Here is a 21,284-nt window from a genome sequence, read left to right as displayed (position 1 = left end):
TCAAGGATAATATCCCCCAGCGCTGCTGACAAAGCATACAGTATTTTCTGTAAACTCAAATGCAATCGTATCCACAGAAGACACCGACAGGCACATAGCAATGGAATGCAATACAGTATTGATATGCAATAAAAGTTTCTTTATCATTTTAAGACTCTAGATCACCTTTGTATAGGCCAGCCTCAGAGGCGTCCCTAGGGTTGGTGTCACCCGGTGCGGTAACACTTGATGACACCCCCTCCGACGATCCCCGCAGGATGGATCGGATATGCAGATTGAGCATAATGGATCAGAGTTCGATCCATTATGCTCCCCAGTCCGCAGATCCGATCCATCCCGTGGGGATCGTCGGCTTTCAACCTATACAAGGTTAACTGATCTCTCCATGAGCTCCACGAAAAGGAAAGTTTTAAAGCAAGCCGACGATCCCCGCAGGATGGATCGCATCTGCGGATTGGGGAGCATAATGGATCAGAGTCCAATCCATTATGCTCAATCCGCAGATCCGATCCGTCTTGCGGGGATCGTCGGCTTGCTTTAAAACTTTCCTTTTCGTGGAGCTCGTGGAGAGATCAGTTAACCCCCCACACCTGCCTAGGGATGCCACTGGCCAGCATTTTTCAAACAGGGTGCCCAGGCACCCTAGGATGCCTTCAGGTTTCTTCAGGGGTACCTTGGAGTTGGCACAATGTCTAAAAACTGCCCAGTGGATAGATGAAGCCTACCTTTTACTTAACCTCCCTGGCGGTATGATTATTTCAGATTTTTGGTGCTGAAAGCGGTACCATTATTTTGCATGGAAATATGTAGTTTTTTTATTGTAGGCCTGTAATTTTTAGGAATAACTCACTGAAATCTGTCCGAACAAGAGTCTAGTAAACATCCCGGATATGATAAAACTTGAAACACGAAATCATAAATTATAATTTAATAAATAATCATAAAAAATAATAATATAATAATAAATTTAATTCAATAATATAATCAAACCAAAAACACTGAAATGTGAAATATAGCGCCAAGTTCGCACATCGCTGAGCAAAGTCGCAGAATCGTTTTCAGTGTCTGATGACGAATTTCCCCCACAAATCATTATCACTCAATTCTGCAAGTGGTTCTGATTTACTATCGCTGTTCTCTAGCCGGTCTAAAACCGATTTTGACCTAAAGGGACACTTTTTGGACACCATGGACATTTCTCAGTTTCCAGGCAGAAACAACAGTAAAAATGCAGGCAGGGCACAGGACAAAGCAGTCGGGACAAAATGTATGTGAAATGGTTTGAAACAGCAATGTTTTGCTATGTAATAATCGTTTACAAAAAAACTACATTTTTTAAAACTTTCAAATTTGCCACCGGTTCCGGCCCCCGTATGTCCCGACGCTCGCAGGGACTGGAACATGGAAGCCAGATGCCGGCATCGTTGCAGGGGAGACATCGCGGGAGCGAAGGACAAGGTAAGCGCTGCAGGGAATCCCTGTGCAACGCCGCATGGTAAGCAGGAGTGTAGCACAGGGGGGTTACCGCTTGTGGTACTGAAACTTTACCCCAAACTACACTCAGGAATACCGCCAGGGAGGTTAAAAGGGTTTTCATTTTGCACTATTACAACCTACCAGCCGCCAGTGTCCTAACAACCAATGGCGTCATATCGTCGGTTGCTAAGGACATCGGGCACCTGCACAGCGTTCTTGTTTGCCCCTCTCTTAGTACCAGTGTGCAAAGGTGTACTAGCTTTGGAAGAATAAATCGCCTCTAATGTTGGGTGACCTACATGCATGAAGGATGCCGCATTATGTAAAACTATTTCCTTAGGTTTTTATGTTTTAGAATGGGGTGCCTTGTGCATATTTGCAAATGGTGCCGTGACTGAACAAAGGTTGAAAAATACTAGTATAGACAACACAGCATGTTAAGAAAAGGTCAGGCAACATCGTTTATGTCAAAGTTGTCCCCTAAGGGCTGGTTCACACCATAGAAACGCAGTCCGGATGCGTTCCCGAATGTGTTTCTGAATGCAAATTTTTGATGCGTTTTTGATGCGTTCCGTGTGTTTTTGATGCACTTGTAATACGTTCCAGTTCATTTTTTCCCCTCTCTTTTTCTTCAACTTAAATAAGGATGTGTGCATTCCAGTGCATTTTGGTGCGTTTTACTGCGTTCCAGTACAGTTCAGTGGGAAGAAAATGCAGCCCTTTTTTTCTGGAACTGGAACGCACTGGAACTGACTGCACTGGTGTGAACTATGACATTGGAAACCATGTAACCGACTATCAATGCATTTTTGATGCAGAAAAAAAGCACTGGACTACATGTGGTGTGAACTGGCTCTTAGGGCCGGTTCACACCATAGAAACGAAGTCCAGATGCGTTCCACATATGTTTGATGCATTTTTTAAGCGTTTCAGTACGGTTATGATGCTTTCCGGTTCATTTTTCCCCTCTTTTTTTCTTCAATGTAAATAGGGACAAGTGTGTTCCAGTGTGTTTTGGTGCGTTCCGGTGCATTTTTGATGCGTTTTTTCGCATTCCAGTACAGTTCTGTGCAGGAAAAATGCAGCAGGTTCTACTTTTATTTCTGCAACCGGAACGCCCTGGAACTGCCAGCACTGATGTGAACTATGACATTGACAACCATATAACCTACTTTCTGTGCATTTTGGATGCAGAAAAAAAGCAACTGAAACACATGTAGTGTGAACTGGCCCTTGAAGGCCCATTCAGGGCAATGTGACAAGGTTTGATTAAATATGTGAAGCAAAGAATAACAGCGAGTGCTACACACACACAAATAACAGCTAGGACACCAAAAAGGCAACCACAAGCCTGCACCCTATGAGTAAGTGCTTCGCACGAAACGCGTCAGAAAGCTACAGCATCCAGACGTCACGCCACCGCTGGTGGCCATCCTGAATTCATATGGTCAGTGTCCTTCCTTTTGTTTATACACCCAGTTTTGTGCAAATAAAACTCCTTTCAAAAACAGTATCACGCTATGTGGCATCCTTTGTTGGGTTCTCCCCGAGTGCCATCATTCACAGAGCTTCCTTAAGAGGTGACCTGACGCTGTGATACCTGCCAAAGGACCCAGAGGTGATTAGGAACCTGACCTGATGTTGGAACAGATGACCTGACTTGACCTGATGAGATACCTTTAATCTCAAATGCGTGTTTAAAACGCGCTTCTGGTGAGTGCGCCTTTCACTTATTAAGTCACATCATCTGTCACTCCTGGATAAGAAATTCAAGCATTTTTTATTGTGATCTGATGAGATCCTCACGTTCTAATTTTTGGACTATCACTAATACCACCGCCGTGTGACTACGATTTCTTTGCACTTTATGTATGTATATATTTTATTCGATACACCTTGCCATTTTTTTTACTTCATTAGTCTATACGTTATTTTGATATAAGCGCTGCACCTTTTTTGTTACTATAGGGCAGTGATGGCGAACCTTTTTGAGCCCGAGTGCCCAAAACTGCAACACAAAACCAACTTTTTTATTTCAAAGTGCCAACACTGCAATTAACCACTTGCCTATCGGGCACTTCTACCCCCTTCCTGCCCAGACCAATTTTCAGCTTTCAGTGCTGTTGCACTTGACAATGACAATTGTGCGGTCATGCAACACTCATTTTTTCACACAAATAGAGCTTTTTTTGGTGGTATTTAATCACCACTGGGTGTTTTATTTTTTGCACTATAAATGAAAAGAGAGCAAAAAATTAAAAACATAGAAGGTTTTCTTTGCTTCTATTATAAAATTTTGCAAACAAGTAATATTTCTTCTTTGATGTGCATTGGTGAGGCTGCACTAATAGGCAGCACTGATGGGCATTGATGAGGCGGCACAGATAGGTAGCACTGATGAGGCGGCACTGGTGGGCATTGATGAGGAGGCACTGATGATGCACTGATTTGCAGCAATGATGGGCACTGATAAGCGGCACTGACTGATAGCAACAACTGGAGGCACTGACAGATGGCACTGCTGGGCATCATTGATGGGTGGCACTGATGGGCAGCATTGATGGGTGACACTGCTGGGCACTGACAGGTGGCACTGCTGGGTGACCCTTCTGGGCACTGATGGATGACACTGCAAGCAGTTAATCTCACCTCTGGCAGTGTCGGTGTGGCTTCCAACCCAGCAGCTCATTCCCATCCACGCTGAACACATCGCCCCTGGCCCCGGAGCAGTGTGGGAGCCTCTTCCTCTCTTCCACGCCCATCCCCGGCTACATCACCCCTGGTGCCAGATCCGCATAGGAGCCGTTTCCTCTCGTCCACACCCACCCTGGCCCCAGAGACATGTGGGAGATGTACTTTGATGGGGGTCCAGTGTGGACGAGATCTGGATGGCCGGTCAGTGTGTGTGGTCCGTGTGCGCTCATCTTCCTCTTCTTCCTGGCGTGCCCACTGAGATGGCTCTGCGTGCCAGCTCTGGCACGCGTGCCATAGGTTCACCATCACTGCTATAGGGTTTGATTAAAGCCAACCCCCCAACCACCTTATACTCACCTTCATATTGATTCTCTGTGGCAGCTGCCGCAAAATTTTCAGTGTGGGAGTTTAGTGGGAGCAGAGACGTCACCCCCTCCTTCATGTGACAGGGCATTATGGGAATATGGAATATGCTCCCCCATTTGGCAGTGAATCTGCCCAACAACGTTGTCACCCTGAAAGGGTGGTCTTAGACTTCTAGCACATACCCGCACAGTGTACAGAGCTTGTGTAATGACATGGGACTGTAGGCAGCATTCTTTATTCTATAACAATAAAAGACCACAACTCTTATTGCTTGGTGCTAACTTGGCCACGGCCGTTTTATTATTGGTGTAAATATTCTTTATAATAACTCTTTATTTTTACATATTAGCTTACTAATGATTCTAAAACATTTTTACTTAAATTAATATTACTCAAAACCCCATCTTAGTCACTACGACTCAAGCTGTACTTATTAACACAACACTTATCAACCATACGTATTAACCATATAGCTTTTTGTACTTAACATACTTACGTAATCTACCATCATTTAATATCATACTTACCAATAATAATTGGCCGTGACGAAAAAAGGGACGGGTGGGAGGGGAGCACCACAGATATGCCTCCCAGGTTTCTGATTTTTCAGTTAACGGACCTCCTTTTATAGCCCTCTCCTCTCTCCAATTCTTCTCCCTATTGATCACTTTCTCTTCCAGGAATGTCCAGGTGTAGTGGGGGCTAAAAACTCCCATTTTCTAAAATCTTCCCCATTATATTAGTATACCATGGAGGGGGGGGGGGGGTAAAACTGTCCAGGTGTAGTGGGGGACCAAAAACTCCTATGTTCTAGAAGCTTCCCCATTATATTAGTATACCATGGGGGGGGGGGGGCTTAAAACTGTCCAGGTGTAGTGGGGGGCTAAAAACCCCTATTTTCTAGAAGCTTCTCCATTATATTATTATACCATGGGGGGGGGGGGGGGGGCTAAAAACTGTCCAGATGTAGTGGGGGCTAAAAACCCCTATTTTCTAGAATCTTCTCCATTATATTAGTATACCATGGGGAGGTGGGGGGGCTTAAAACTGTCTAAGTGTAGTGGGGAGCTAAAAACTCCTATTTTCTAGAAGCTTCACCATTATATTAGTATACCATGGGGGGGGGGGAGCTAAAAACTATCCAGGTGTGTGGGGGGGGGGGGGGGCTAAAAACTGTTCAGGTGTAGTGGGGGCTAAAAACTCCTATTTTCTAGAATCTTGTCCATTATATTAGTATACCATGGGGGGGGGGGGGGGGGGGCGGCTTAAAACTGTCTAGGTGTAGTTGGGAGCTAAAAACTCCTATTTTCTATAAGCTTCCCCATTATATTATTATACCATGGGGTGGGGGGGGGGGGGGCTTAAAACTGTCCAGGTGTAGTGGAGGACTAAAAACTCCTATATTCTAGAAGCTTCCCTGTTATATTAGTATACCATGTGGGGGCCTTAAAACTCTCCAGGTGTAGTATACCATGGGGGGGAGGGGGCTTAAAACTATCCAGGTGTAGTGGGGGCTAAAAACTCCTATTTTTTAGAAGCTTCCCCATTATATGAGTATACCATGGGGGGGGGGCTTAAAACTGTCCAGGTGTAGTGGGGGGCTAAAAACTCATATTTTCTTGAAGCTTCCCCATTCTATTAGTATACCATGGGGGGCCTTAAAACTGTCCAGGTGTAGTGGGGGCTAAAAACTCCTATTTTCTAGAAGCTTCCCCATTATATTAGCATACCATGGGGGAGGGGGGGGGGGCTTAAAACTGGCCAGGTGTAGTGGGGGGCTAAAAACTCCTATTTTCTAGAAGCTTCCCCATTATATTAGTATACCATGGGGAGGGGGGGGGGGAGGGGCTTAAAACTGTCCAGGTGTAGTGGGGGCTAAAAACTCCTATTTTCTAGAAGCTTCCCCATTATATTAGTATACCATGGGGGGCCTTAAAACTGTCCAGGTGTAGTGGGGGGCTAAAAACTCATATATTCTTGAAGCTTCCCCATTCTATTAGTATACCATGGGGGAACTTGAGACTTTAATGTTTTGTTTTCTTCTCCTCACACCATTGGGGGGGGGGGGTGTTGGGGGAACTAAAAACCCTACTGACCTTCTAGAATGTTCCCCCACTGTACAAACAGTGGGGGGACTTGAAACTTTATTTCCCCTGCCACAATCCCATAAGAAAAGGGGGGGGCCCTATTAAATCCCCCTTTTCTTTTCCTATTCCGTCCAGCTGTCCATACCGTACACCGCATGTGCACCAGTAGTTGCATATAGCACCTGCAGACGTACAGGTATGTTCCAAATGCCTATATTGTGCATTCAGAGCAAAGGTCAGTGAGCATCAGGAGCTTTATGCAATCCCCAATGCACCCCGCGTATACCCACCCTTTATAATGAATCTCAAGTGGAAGCTGAAAGTGGAGGCAGAGGGTCCCAGGGATGTCATTACACAGGTCTGCACGCTGTAAAATCCCATAGAAGCCTTAGATGGACACGCACTGTTAATGGGACTTTAAAGTGGAGCTTCACCCGAAAGGCACTTTTGAAAAGTTTTAGAAATGACAAAACTAAAATACATAATTATTCTTCCTTGCAGGCTCTTCTTCATTTTCTCCAGCCCTCTTGTGTCCACAGCCATTTCTACAAATTCAGATTCAGAGTAGAGGGCAGATGATTCCTTCCCGAAGTTATCATACCCCCACCCACACCCCAGTGACATGCCCGCATATGCGCAACTACAGCACAGCTCAGAAACCTTTTTGCTTACATGTCTATATGATAAAATCAACGTTAGCATATAGCCCATGTAATACCTTAGCCATGTGACACTAGACGTCATCTAAGAAAAAAAAACCTTTTCTTGGATACTTCACGAAATTTAAAAAAATCTTGCAAGATCTTGCAGCGTGTACACATAATTCACATGGAAGTCACTGGTGACGTAGCCTTCCCAGGGCACAGCTATGAGGCCCTGGATATGCCACCAGTGCCCATAGAGACCAGGATATGAAATATACTGAAATGTAATTAGATAAAGAATGCCTTTACTTTCACTTTACACACTATTTTATATCACCTTGCTGAGCTGCGTAACACCGATTTGTGCTCTTGGGGGGGGGGGGGGGGGGGTAATGGTCTGCCTAAATTAAGTGACAAACAAATTATTAAATCCCAACCCCAGCTAACACTTTTTAAGCAGTTACAGCTACATGTTACTTTTTTATTTTGGAATAAAGTCCTATCCTGTATACACTCACCGGCCACTTTATTAGGTATTCCTGTTCAATTGCTAGGTAACACAAATTGTTAATCAGCCAATCACATGGCAGCAACTCAATGTATTTAGGCATGTAGACGTAGTGAAGACGACTTGCTGAAGTTCAAACTGAGCATCAGAATGGGAAGAAAGGGGATTTAAGTGACTTTGAATGTGGCATGGTTGTTGGTACCAGACAGGCTGGTCTGAGTATTCAGTAAGAGGAGAATGGGCAGACTGGTTGCTGCAACATTCAGAGGGTAGGATCAGAAATTGGTGTAAACAACATGAACACATGGATCCATCCTGCCTTGTATTAATGGTTCAGGGTGGTGGTGGTGGTAGTGTAATGGTGTGAGGGAGATTTTCGTGGCACTAGGGTGGTGTACCTATTAAAGTGGCCAGTGAATGTAATATTAAATCTAGGTACCACATCTACTTACACCTGGGGAATTCTGTATCAGATCCCTGAGATCCTACCACCAGTATGCCCATTGGTCTTTTCTCTATGTCCTACCCCAGGCCCACACACACCTAACTTTTCAGTATCCATGCGAGCATTGAGAAGGCTCCTCTGGTACACAGATCTGTTTCCTAAAGCCTGTGTTGTATTAAAAGCAAAGAACACCAGAGGTTACCGGCAGCTATTCAGCTTTACACCCTCAAAGTGTATACTCCTATCTCCCTGTCTGCTCTCTGCATGAATATGCTATAAATGAAAGGTGCCATGATGCCTCCTCTAGAGGCAAGACAATGATGTCAATTGTCTTACTGTGTGTATCTTGGGCCCATAACAGAAATACTGCACAGGACAACTCCTGATTTCAGGTGAGTATTACAGCCAGAACTTTGTCATTGTAACCCTTCCTTGGGGCCCAGTTTAATAAAACATGTTGGCCTTAAAAATGTATCGAAGCCACTGGATCGGTATGAAATCCAACTCATATTTTTAAAAAGAGGTCTGCAGTGACAGCCTCCATATTTCTCTTCATGTATAAATTCTTTGTGTGGTACATAATATCTTATGTCAGTGAAAATTGAATCATTATGATAGAGAAAGCAATGCCTTTGCACATCCAATCAAAAATAAATCCTCGGAGCTGAGGACCAATTATAGCTGGACCTTCCTGAGTCCTTTCTATTGTCAGCAGAGGTTAAGGTTCCCTGACTGCTCAGATAAGACTTGTGACTTTTAGATTAGACTGGTTGGCTTCCAACATTATATTTAATATCGCACGTTTTCCATCCAATTGCTTACATATCTCTCCTTGAAATCAAATCCTGTGCCTGTGGGGGGTCACAGAAGCCACCTTCACTCTTACCTGACCACATTTGGATGCTCGAAGGTCTCCAGATGTCTCAGCACAGCCACTTCCCGGATGGTGGACAATGGCATTCCCTCCTCCCCAGTCTGTACTCTCACCCGTTTTAGGGCCACAAAGCGTCCTCCATTCTTCAGGTCACGGGCCTTGTACACCTTGCCATATGCTCCTTCCCCTATCTCCGCCACACACACATATTGTTGATCTGCCTGTTGGTCCTTCTCCATCATAAGCACCCTAGAGATGAGGAGAGAGGAGCCAGGGGTAGGGCTTCCTCCTCCCAGCAGTCCAGGTATGAGCAGAGGAGCCGGACTCCTAGGTCTGTGGAGGTTGAAGGGTCCTGGTGCTCCTGGGGAGAGACACAGCCAAGAACTGCCAAGCAGCGAGCTGCAGGACGCAGCACATAGAGGGCACCAATCCGAGGGATCACATCATCTGCAGCAGAAAGGGAAACCAAATACTGTTACTTCACACTATCACATAACATTTATTCAACTCTCTGTGAAAGAATTAGGCTACACACACATTACCCCTGGATTGTTAATAAACCAAAGTCAGGTTGATGATGGAAGGGACAAAAGCAAACCTCAAGGCCAGTGCCGTAATTATATGTGATAGGCCCCCATAACAAAAATCATGAAGGACCCCCATTTCTCTAATCTCTATCTGGAAGCCTTTTTTTCAAATGCAGAATATTAAAAGGTTTTAATGGAAATGGCACAGAGATTTCTAAATTTTGTATACATGTATTTCATCCAAATGTATAGTATATGCCAGATATTATCTGTGCAGTCAGACAGTCCTGTGACCCTGGTTCTTTAGGGCCCCATAGTAGATGCACAGTCTGCTGTGGCTATTATAACACCCTTGCTTTTGATTGAGATTTGAGGGAGTGATAAACTTAGGAATTGTGAAGCATCCATAGATATTAAAAGGCAGTTTTTTAGCTACATTTTGGTACAATCTCATGTCTATGGGTACCTGCAGAAGGAGAAAGCTGGATGCTGACACTACGTACACACAACCAGCAGCACAGTGGCTAAATGGATAGCACTACCACCTGGCAGCAGTAGTGTTGTTGGTCAGAATCCCAACCATGGCACTACCTGCCTGGAATTTACATGTTCTCCCTGTGCCTGTGTGGGTTTCCTCTCACACTCCAAAGACATGCTGGTAGGCTTATTGGCCCTAGTATGTGTATGTATGAATGTGAGTTAGGGATCTTAGATTGTACGCTCCTTGAGAGTTAGGACTGATACTGAGTATCATATATATATATATGTAAAGCACTGCATAAATTGATGATGCTATATAAGTACCTGTAATAAATAAATATGTGTTCAGATCACCACTGTCCCCCCTGACCAGCCTGAGTGTCTTCCTCTCCACTCCCCAGCTACTTCCCCCTCCATTCTCATCATTAGCAGAGCTGATGTTACAGGTTTGTACTTTGATCTACAGAGGGGCCTTCAAGAGGATGTTTAGTCTTTGTAATTATTCTATTCACTTCACAAACACCAGCTTAAGATCAATAATATTGTAAACAATGGTATGAATGTTAGTTTAAACTGAATTGGAAAGAAGCAAGAAGGAAGGAATGGGGATCCTCAATATGGGAGGAAGAAAGGAAGACGGGATGGAAGGAGGAAAAAAGGCAGGAAAGAAGAAAGAGAAGGGAGGAAGGAAAAAGGAAGAAGGGAAGGATGAAAAGCGAGAAGGACGTAAGGGGAAAGGAAGAAGAGAAGGAAGGAAGGAGGAACAGAGGAAGGAAAAAGAAGAGAAGAAAGGAGGGATGAAGGAAGGAAAAAAAAGAAAAGAAAGGAGGGATGGAGGAAGGAAGAAGAGAAGGAAGGAAGGAGGGATGGAGGAAAGAAGAAGAAGAGAAGGAAGGAAATAGGGATGGAGGAAGGAAAAAGAAGAGAAGGAAGGAAGGAGGGATGGAGGAAGGAAGAAGAAAAGGAAGGAAGAAGGGATGGAGGAAAGAAGATGAAGATAAGAAAGGATGGAGGAAGGAAAAAGAAGAAAAGGAAGAAAGGAGGGTGAAGGAAGGAAAAAGAAGAAAAAGAAGAAAGGAGGGATGAAGGAAGGAAAAAGAAGAAAAGGAAGAAAGGAGGGATGAAGGAAGGAAAAAGAAGAAAAGGAAGAAAGGAGGGATGAAGGAAGGAAAAAGAAGAGAAGGATGAAAGGAGGGATAGAGGAAAGAAGAAGTAGGAGAAGAAAGAAAGGAGAGATGAAGGAAGTAAAAAGAAAAAAATGAAGAAAAGAGGCATGGAGGAAGGAAGAAGAAGAGAAGGAAGGAAGGAGGGATGGAGGAAAGAAGAAGAAGATGAGAAAGGAAGGAGGAATGGAGGAAGGAAAAAGAAGAGAAGGAAGAAAGGAGGGATGGAGGAAGGAAAAAGAGAATGAAGGAAGGAGGGATGGAGGAAGGAAGGAAGAAGAAGAGAAGGAAGGAAGGAGGAATGGAGGAAGGAAAAAGAAGAGAAGGAAGGAAGAAGGAATAAAGGAAGGAAAAAGAAGAGAAGGAAGAAAGGAGGGATGAAGGAAGGAAAAAAAAAGAGAAGGAAAAAAGGAGGGATGAAGGAAAGAAGGAAGAAGAGAAGGAAGGAGGAATAGAGGAAGGAAAAAGAAGAGAAGGAATAAAATACAGATGGAGGAAGGAAGAAAAAGAGAAGGAAGGAAGGAGGGATGGAGGAAAAATGAAGAAGAGAAGGAAGGAAGGAGGAACGGAGGAAGGAAAAAGAAGAGAAGAAAGGAGGGATGAAGGAAGGAAAAAAAAGAAAAGAAAGAAAGGAGGGATGGAGGAAGGAAGAAGAAGAGAAGGAAGGAAATAGGGATGGAGGAAGGAAAAAGAAGAGAAGGAAGGAAGGAGGGTTGGAGGAAGGAAAATGAAAAGGAAGGAAGAAGGGATGGAGGAAAGAAGATGAAGATAAGAAAGGAGGGAGCAATGGAGGAAGGAAAAAGAAGAAAAGGAAGAAAGGAGGGATGGAGGAAAGAAGAAGTAGGAGAAGAAAGAAAGGAGGGATGAAGGAAGTAAAAAGAAGAAAAGGAAGAAAAGAGGCATGGAGGAAGGAAGAAGAGAAGGAAGGAAGGATGGATGGAGGAAAGAAGAGGAAGAGAAGGAAGGAAGAAGGGATGGAGGAAAGAAGAAGAAGATGAGAAAGGAAGGAGGAATGAAGGAAGGAAAAAGAAGAGAAGGAAGAAAGAGGGATGGAGGAAGGAAAAAGAAGAGAATGAAGGAAGGAGGGGCGCCTGAGAGTGACCCATTCTTTCACATATTTGTAGAAGCAGTCTGCATGCCTAGGTGCTTGATTTTATACACCTGTGGCCATGGAGGTGATTAGAAAGCCCGGATCCAATGATTTGCAGGGGTGTCCAAATACTTTTGGCAATATAGTGGGTATATATATATATATATTTCAAGCAGTACTCCAGCCAAAAATAACAAGATATAAATGAACAGTGGATTCAAAGATTAAATAATAAAAGCAGCTTTTGCTGCAATATTCAGCCTACATCCAGAGATTTCATATGCAGTACAAAAGGTCTTGAGTCTGATGGCCAGAAATACTGTAACTACTTCCTCTAAGCCAGTGTTTCTCAACTCCAGTCCTCATGGACCCCCAACAGGTCATGTTTTCAGGATTTCCATTATTTTGCACAGGTGATTTGATCAGTTTCACTGCCTTAGTAATTACCACAGCTGTTTCATCTGAGGGAAATCCTGAAAACATGACCTGTTGGGGGTCCATGAGGACTGGAGTTGAGAAACACTGGAGTTGAGAAACACTGCTCTAAGCCCTGGTTGTCCTGGTCCAGCCCCTAGCATGTAACTGGATAGAAGAAGCAGCAGAGTGATAAGCTCATCACTCTGCTCTCTCCTATTGTCAGCATGCTTCTTGCCAGCACATGGCTCTTTGTGCTGCTACTTCCTCCCACAATCCAGTTCCAGGCTTTATTGCATTGCACAGAGCTGACTGGGGGAGAGAGCTCAGAAATAACCTCACAGACCAGCTATTCCTTTGTTATCCAACCACAGGTTGGGCAGTTACTGCACCAAGCTACAGTAAAGAAAGCTAAATAGTCAGGACCTGGCTATAGTATATGTCAGGTGTATGTGGTTTAGAAGCTTGAACAGGATTACAATTATTTTGGCAGCTAAGACTGCTTATACATATATACATAAACACCATAAAACTAAAAAGTCTCATATATATATAATTCAAATTCAACATTTTTTACAAATAAATATCTGAAAAGTGTGGTGTGCATTTATATTCAGCCCCCTTTACTCTGATACCCCTAACTAAAATCTAGTGGAACCAATTGCCTTCAGAAGTCACCTAATTAGTAAATAGAGTCCACCTGTGTGTAATGTAATATCAGTATAAATCCATCTGTTCTGTGAAGCCCTCAGAGGTTTGTTAGGGAACATTAGTGAACAAGCAGCATCATGAAGGAAAAGGAACACAAACAAGAGAGGTCAGGGATAAAGTTGTGGAGAAGTTTAAAGCAGGGTTAGCTAATAAAAAATATCCCAAGCTTTTAACATCTCATGGAGCACTGTTCAATCCATCATCCGAAAATGGAAAGAGTATGGCACAACTGCAAACCTACCAAGACATGGCCGTCCACCTAAACTGACAGGCCAGGCACAGAAAGCATTAATCAGAGAAGCATCCAAGAGGCCCATGGTAACTCTGGAGGAGCTGCAGAGATCCACAGCTCAGGTGGGAGAATCTGTCCACAGGACAACTATTATTCATGCACTCCACAAATCTGGTCTTTATGGAAGAGTGGGAAGAAGAAAGCCATTGTTGAAAGAAAGCCATAAAAAATCCCATTTGCAGTTTGCGAGAAGCCATGTGGGGACACAGCAAACATGTGGAAGAAGGTGCTCTGGTCAGATGAGACCAAAATTGAACTTTTTGGACTAAAAGGAAAATGCTATGTGTGGTGGAAAACTAACACTGCACATCACCCTGAACACACCATCCCCACTGTGAAACATGGTGGTGGCAGCATTATGATGTGGGGATGCTTTTCTTCAGCAGGTACAGGGAAGCTGGTCAGAGTTGATGGGAAGATGGATGGAGCCAAATACAGGGCAATCTTAAAGGAAAACCTGTTAAGAGTCTGCAAAAGCCTTGAGACTGGGGCGAAGGGGTCATCTTCCAGAAGGACAACGACCCTAAACATACAGCCAGAGCTACAAAGGAATTATTTTTAGATCAAAGCATATTCATGTGTTAGAATGGCCAAGTCACAGTCCAGACCTAAATCCAACTGAGAATCTGTGGCAAGACTTGAAAATTGCTGTTCACAGACGTTCTCCATCCAATCTAACAGAGCTTGACATATTCTGCAAAGAAAAATGGGCAGAAATGTCCCTCTCTAGATGTGCAAAGCTGGTAGAGACTTCCCCAAATAGACTTGCAGCTGGAATTGCAGTGAAAGGGGGTCCTACAAAGTATTGGCTCCGGGGGCTGAATACAAATGCCACCACACTTTTCACAGATTTATTTGTAAAAAATGTTGAAAACCATTTCTCATTTTCCTTCTACTTTCCTGCCACTTTGTGTTGGTCTATCACAAAAAATCCCAATAAAATACATTTACATTTTTGGTTGTAACATGACAAAATGTGGAACATTTCAAGGGGGATGAATACTTTTTCAAGACACTGTGTATACAGTATATATATTGTATACAAATGCAATAACCCAAAACAAGCAGTCACTTTTCCGTAGTCAGATCAATGATAGATGAATTCTGATTGGTTGCCAGGTACTACTGCCCTCTGCATGCTGCCTGCAAGTATTAAAGTGGTATTAAACCCCAAACCAAAAATGTAATATATTGCAGCTTACCAATTAGTAGATGTGGTGGCTGCATTAGTTTTCTTTTTTTTAGGCTTTTCCCCCTCTGTTTTCACTTGGTGATCTGGTCAGTAACACACCTGTATTAAAGTGACCCCACTCTAGATGAAAGAGCACAGGGGGCACCTTTGGACAGCAGCATTGTCAGCCTGGGGGGAGGGGAGTGTTAGATGTACTAGCAGATTTAAATATACTAACAAATTGAAGTCAAGATCCAGCTAATACATTACAAGCAGTTTTAGCAAATTTTTTTTTCCTTTTGGGAAAAAGTTTTTACATCAATAAATAAAAGCTGATCATTGTAAAAACCCCTGTCAGTGGTAAATGGTTTGTCTCTGTAACTGATAAATTCTGCTGGAGAGCTTGTTCTTTTGAAAAGCAACAGACTTGCTGGCTGGATCACCAGATAAAAAAAAAGAAAGTAAGCCTAAAAAAGAAAACTAATGCAGCCATCACATCTAAGAAATGGTAACCTAAAATGTAATAAGTGTTTTCTTTTGGGTTTAATAACACTTTAAATGTAAAGCTATTTCTTGGACATTGTTGTATTTTAAGGCGTAGAGCAAAATTTTGTGGCTGAGAAAATACATCAACCATGCATGGGCAAGTTCCAACTTTTACGTGCAAATAGCCATGTACAGCTCATTCTGTAATATGCATCTGTGGGCACAATTACGCAGCAGCTGTGGTTTCCAAGCACTACAAATACTATACCAATATTTTACTATGAGCAGCCATATGCCCTAATACACATGAGCCCTTAAAGGAAAAAATGAATGCCAAATGGAAACGATCAGAGCCCTCCTCTCCTCTTTACAGCAGAAGTATTTAAACTTACATGTGACCAGTGAACACCGTTCAGAATACACAACATATCTGCACATCAATAGACAATAGGAGCATACTAATTCAATCCCCCACACTGGGTTCTTCACTCCTTGGCCACATTCTGCCACTTCTTCTGCCAAATAATCATCTCAAACTCTTTTGCCAGACCCTATACAGTAAAATATCACTGAAACAATGGTGGAAACCTCTGAACAGGTCAACGACCCTAGAATCTACAGCTAGTAGTAGTTAGGCACATTCAACAGGACTTGTTGGAGAAGTTTCGTAGCTTCTCCAATCCTCTTCTCCAGTACCAATGAGTAATGGGAAGATACTCCAGCATTTATTTCCACACTTTAGCACACATTCATCCAATCACCATTGAATGTGTGGATGTTGATTGTCCAAGAGCAGAACTTTCATACTTATCATCCAGTTCTTGGAGAATCAACATCTACACATTCAGTGATGATTGGATGAAGGTGGTTTCTCAAAGGCACTTCTTCAGCTCCAGTGAGTATTGGAAAGATACTCATGCATTTATATACACACCTTAGGACACCTTCATCCAAGCACCATGGAATCTGTAGATGTTAATTGTCCAAGTGCAGAACTTTCACACCTCCCATCCAGTTCTTCCATGGCCACTGGATGAAGATATGGGTGTGAATGCTTGAGTATCCACCTAACACTCACTGGAACTGCAGAAGTGGCTTTGAGAAGCTACAAAATGTCTTCAACATTGCAGACCAAGTCCTGTTGAATGTGGATAACTATTACTAGGTAAGCCGTGACCTAAGAACCTTTACAAACTTAGAATGTACAGCTTATCAGGCCCCATGTCCAAAAAAAGCCCTTCCAGAGATGGACTTCCATGTCTACTCCAGCTGCAGACCCCCAATCCAGTTTAATATTTTTTGTACTGTGAAAAGATCATACCTCCAGAACGCAATAAACACAATCGAAAACGACTGCCAACCTCTTTTGGTATTGCAAAAAACAAAATAGTCCCATGCAAGCTTTCATCTATATAACACTCTAAAAGCGTATGTACTAAACATAACCCAATGCACCTATTGTGGCCATTCAGTGATCTAGAGAACTTCACTATATTCTACTAGATACAACAATTTTTGGCATCACCGGAAGAACCTTACCTACTCTTTCACTGCAAAACTTTACAATGTTCTCCGCATGAATTTAATTTAATTATAATTTAGGCGTGCATCAAGATGTTTATTCACCCTTCAATGATGTTCCACACTCCAGTTGTGGAACTGCAAGCTCCAGCATCTAAATTATGTCAGAGCATGATGAAACTTGTGGTTCTTCTGCAGAAAATAAATAAAAGAAATAATAAATATATATATATACACAAAACCTCAAGTCCAAAAACCTGGAAGACATCAGGGCATGTTGGATGTTTGAGGTTTCACAGCAGCTGAAAAAAAGGAGGAGGAACAGCAAGTCCCAGTACCTGGAAGCCCTGAGGACACGATAGAACGTGTCCTTCCTACACAAAAAAATGTATTATTATTATTATTATTATAAATAACAATAACCAATAATAACAAGTGCTTGCATCTGAGAGCCGTAAGGACATGCTGCATTTTGGGTTTCTGCTATAGATAGAAAAAAATAGGAAGAACTCCAACAGCATCTGAAGGCTGTCAGGGTATGCTGGAACTTGTGCTTCCTCTGCAACTGGAAGACAAGAAGAATCACAAGGGCCAGTATCTGTAGGCCATGAGGACATGCTGGAACTTTTGCTTCCTCTGCAACTGGAAAAAAAACACATGTCCCAGCATCTGGTGGATTCAGGACATGTTGAAAATTGGAGGCTATGAGGACATTCTGGAACCTGTGGCTCCTCTGCAGCTAGAAGACAATTAAAAAAAGAACCACAAGTCTCTGCATCTGAAGTCCATGAAGATATGATGGAATTTGTGGTTCCTCTGCAGCTAAAAGACAAATGAGAAGAAGCATCTGGAGGCCATGAGGATATGATGAAACTTGTGGTTTCTCTGCAGCTAAAAGACAAACAAGAAGTACCACAAGTCTCAGTATCTGGGGCCCATTATATGATGGAACTTGTGGTTCCTCTGCAGCTGGAAAAAAATAGGAACCACAGGTCTCAGTATCTGGTGGACATAAGGACATTCTGAAAATTAGGTGCAGTTCCTCTGCAGCTGGAAGACAAATAAGGAGACAAACAGGAAGAGCCAGAAGTCTCAATATCTGGAGGCCATGTGGAAATGCTGGATTTTGTAGTTCCTCTGCAACTGGAAGACAAATAAGAAGAACCACAAGTCCCAGCATCTGGTGGCTTTCAGGACATGTTGGAAATTGGGGTCCCACCACTGTAGCAAATAAGAAGCACAAGTCTTGGTATCTGGAGGTAATGAAGATAAGCTGGATTTTGTGGTTCCCCTGCAGCTAGGAGACAAATAAAAAGAACCACAAGTTTTGTTATCTGGAGGCTATGGTGACATTCTGGAACTAAGCTACAGTTCCTCTGCACCTTGAAGACTAATAAGAACCACAAGTCTCAGTATCTGGAGGCTATGAGGACATCCTGAATCTGGTGGCTTTTAGAACATGCTAGAAATTGGGGTCCCATGACTGCAGCTTGAAAAAAATAAGAAGAAGCACAAGTCTTGGTATCTGGAGGCCATGAGGATATGCTGGATTTTGTAGTTCCTCTGCAACTGGAAGACAAATAAGAACCACAAGTCCCAGCATCTGGTGGCTTTCAGGACATACTGGAAATTGGGGTCCCACCACTGTAGCAAATAAGAAGCACAAGTCTTGGTATCTGGAGGTAATGAAGATAAGCTGGATTTTGTGGTTCCCCTGCAGCTAGGAGACAAATACAAAGAACCACAAGTCTTGTTATCTGGAGGCTATGGTGACATTCTGGAACTGAGCTACAGTTCCTCTGCACCTTGAAGACTAATAATAACCACAAGTCTCAGTATCTGGAGGCTATGAGGACATCCTGAATCTGGTGGCTTTCAGAACATGCTAGAAATTGGGGTCCCATGACTGCAGCTTGAAAAAAATAAGAAGAAGCACAATTCTTGATATCTGGAGGCCATGAGGATATGCTGGAACTTGTGGTTCCTCTGCAGATAGAAGACAAATAAAAAGAATCACACGTTTTGGTATCTAGAGGCCATGAGGACATGAATGAACTGGTTACTCAGCAAGTAGAGAAAAAAATAATAACCTCAAGTCCCAGCATCTGGAGGCCATCAGGGTATGCTGGAGCTTGTGGTTCCTCTGCAGCTGGAAGACAAATAAGAACTACAAGTCTCATTAACTGAAGGCCATGAGGACATGCTGGATCTTGGGGTTCCTCTGCAGCTACAAGACAAATAAAAAGACAAACAAGAAGACCACAAGTCTCAGTATCTGGAGGCCATGAAGACATGCTGGATCATGGGGTTCCTCTGCAGCTACAAGACAAATAAAAAGACAAATAAGAAGAACCACAACTCTCAGTATATGGAGGCCATAAGGACATGCTGGATCTTGGGGTTCCTCTGCAGCTACAAGACAAATAAAAAGACAAAAAAGAAGACCACAAGTCTCAGTATCTGGAGGCTTTGAGGACATGCTGAACTTATGGTCCCTCTGCAGCAAGAAGACAAATAAGAACAAGTCTCAGCATCTGGAGGCTATGAGGACATGCTGAACTTGTGGTCCCTCTGCAGCAAAAAGACAAATAAGAACAAGTCTCAGTATCTGGAGGCTATGGGGACATTTTGGAACTAAGTTGCAGTTCCTCTGCAGCTGGAAGACAAATAGGAAAATAAATAAGAAGAGCCAAAAGTCTCGGTATCTGCAGGCTATGAGGACATTCTGAAAGTTGTGGTTACTCTGCTGCTAGAAGACAACTAAAAAAATAACTACAGATCTCAGTATCTGCAGGCTATGAGGACATTCTGAAAGTTGTGCCTCCTCTGCAGCTAGAAGACAACTAAAAAAATAACTACAAGTCTCAGTATCTGGAGGCTATGAGGACATTCTGGAACTTGTGGTTCCAATGCATCTAGAAGAAACTAAAGCAAGAACCACATGTCCCAGTATCTGGGGACCATGAGGGTATGCTGGATCTTGTGGTTCCTATGCAGCTAGAAGACAAATATGAAGACCCACAAGTCTCCATATCTAGGGGATATGATGACATTTTAGAACAAAATTGCAGTTCCTCTGCAGCTGGAATAAATAAAAAAGAAACATAAGAAGAACTACAAGTCTCAGTATCTGGAGGCTACGAAGACATTTAGGAACTTGTGGTTCCTCTGCAGCTAGAAGGCAACTAAAAAATGAACTACAAGTCTCAGTATCTGGAGGCTACGAGGACATTCTAGAACTATGTTCCAGTTCCTCTGCACCTGGAAGACTAATAAGAACAAGTCACAGTATCTGGAGGCTATGAGGACATTCTGGAACTTGTGGTTCCTCTGCAGCTAGAAGACAACTATATAAAGAACTACAAGTCTCAGTATCTGGAGGATACAAGGACATTCTGGCAATAAGTTGCAGTTCCTCTGCAGCTGGAAGACTAATAGTAACCTCAAGTCCCGGAATCTGGAGGCTATGAGGACATGCTGGAACTTGTGGTTCTTCTGCAGCTGGATGAAAAGTACACTTTAATAATAAACTCCCCAATGAGCAATGAGTTCGTTGCACAGCATTGCATTCCCCAGAAGGGTGTCCAGCACATGGCAGCTGCTGGTCCGTACAATGCTGACATAGGAGGAGGAGGACGGGGTGTGAGGTTCCAGCAGAGCACATGGAGCCCCCCCACCTTGTATGACACAGAACATGGACCCTGCATTACCTGTCCGCACAGCCGGGGGCGTCCGCAGGAGGGCAGAGCGGGGGGGAGGCGGAGGAGGGCTCTTCTAGGATCTTGCCTGCTTGCTTGCCCCTCACACAGTCCCCGGCCACACAGGTAGCCCCGCTCCGCCGTCTACAGCCATCCTCCCCATACACAGCACTGCCAGTCCATGGGGGAGGAGGATGGGAGCCTCCGGAGTGGAGGTAGAGCTGGAGGAGCAGTGGTGGCGGAGGAGGCAGTGGTGGTGTCGGAGGAGGAGGCAGTGGTGGTGGTGTCGGAGGAGGAGGCGGTGGTGGCAGTACAGTGGAGGCAGCAGCGTGCCTCTTCCTCCTCTCCCCGTCCTCCCTCCTCCGCTCTCTCTCTCTCTTTTCTTTTCCCACTTCTTTTTTTTTTCTCTTTCCCACGCCGGCTGAATGTGACTTGACCTCGCTTCAAAAAAGTTCGACATGGAGGAGAACATTTCCGCATTCCTCCGACTACAAAGACTCCGCCGCCTCCTTCTGTGCCCTGCCAGGGGGGACCCCGGGAGACAGGGGCTGGGGGGCCACAGGGGGACCGGCACACAGAAAAGGGGGGCATGGACAGGGGGGGGGGGGGGTCTTTTATTTTTTACTTTTAAGTTTTT

At 43.7% G+C, this 21,284-nt stretch overlaps 1 protein-coding gene across 1 annotated transcript in view; it reads right to left on the bottom strand.

Annotated features, from left to right (window-relative positions):
* Positions 1–20,999, bottom strand: part of CDK6 (cyclin dependent kinase 6) — a 225,328-nt gene extending 204,329 nt beyond the window's left edge. The window contains exons 1-2 of the mRNA XM_089692120.1: positions 20,660–20,999; positions 9,107–9,541 (exon numbers count right to left, since the gene is read on the bottom strand). Of these exons, the coding sequence (XP_089548246.1) occupies positions 9,107–9,336 (230 nt within the window). The 5' untranslated portion in view covers positions 9,337–9,541; positions 20,660–20,999. The remainder of the gene's footprint in view (positions 1–9,106; positions 9,542–20,659) is intronic.
* Positions 21,000–21,284: the final 285 nt, after the last annotated feature.

Source organism: Staurois parvus, unplaced genomic scaffold (assembly GCF_062004578.1).
Source record: "Staurois parvus isolate SC_StPar_1 unplaced genomic scaffold, SC_StPar_1.0 ptg000576l, whole genome shotgun sequence".
Taxonomy (NCBI): Eukaryota; Metazoa; Chordata; class Amphibia; order Anura; family Ranidae; genus Staurois; species Staurois parvus.
Note: the sequence above shows the minus strand (reverse complement) of the source record. Positions and strands in the feature narration are given on the sequence as shown.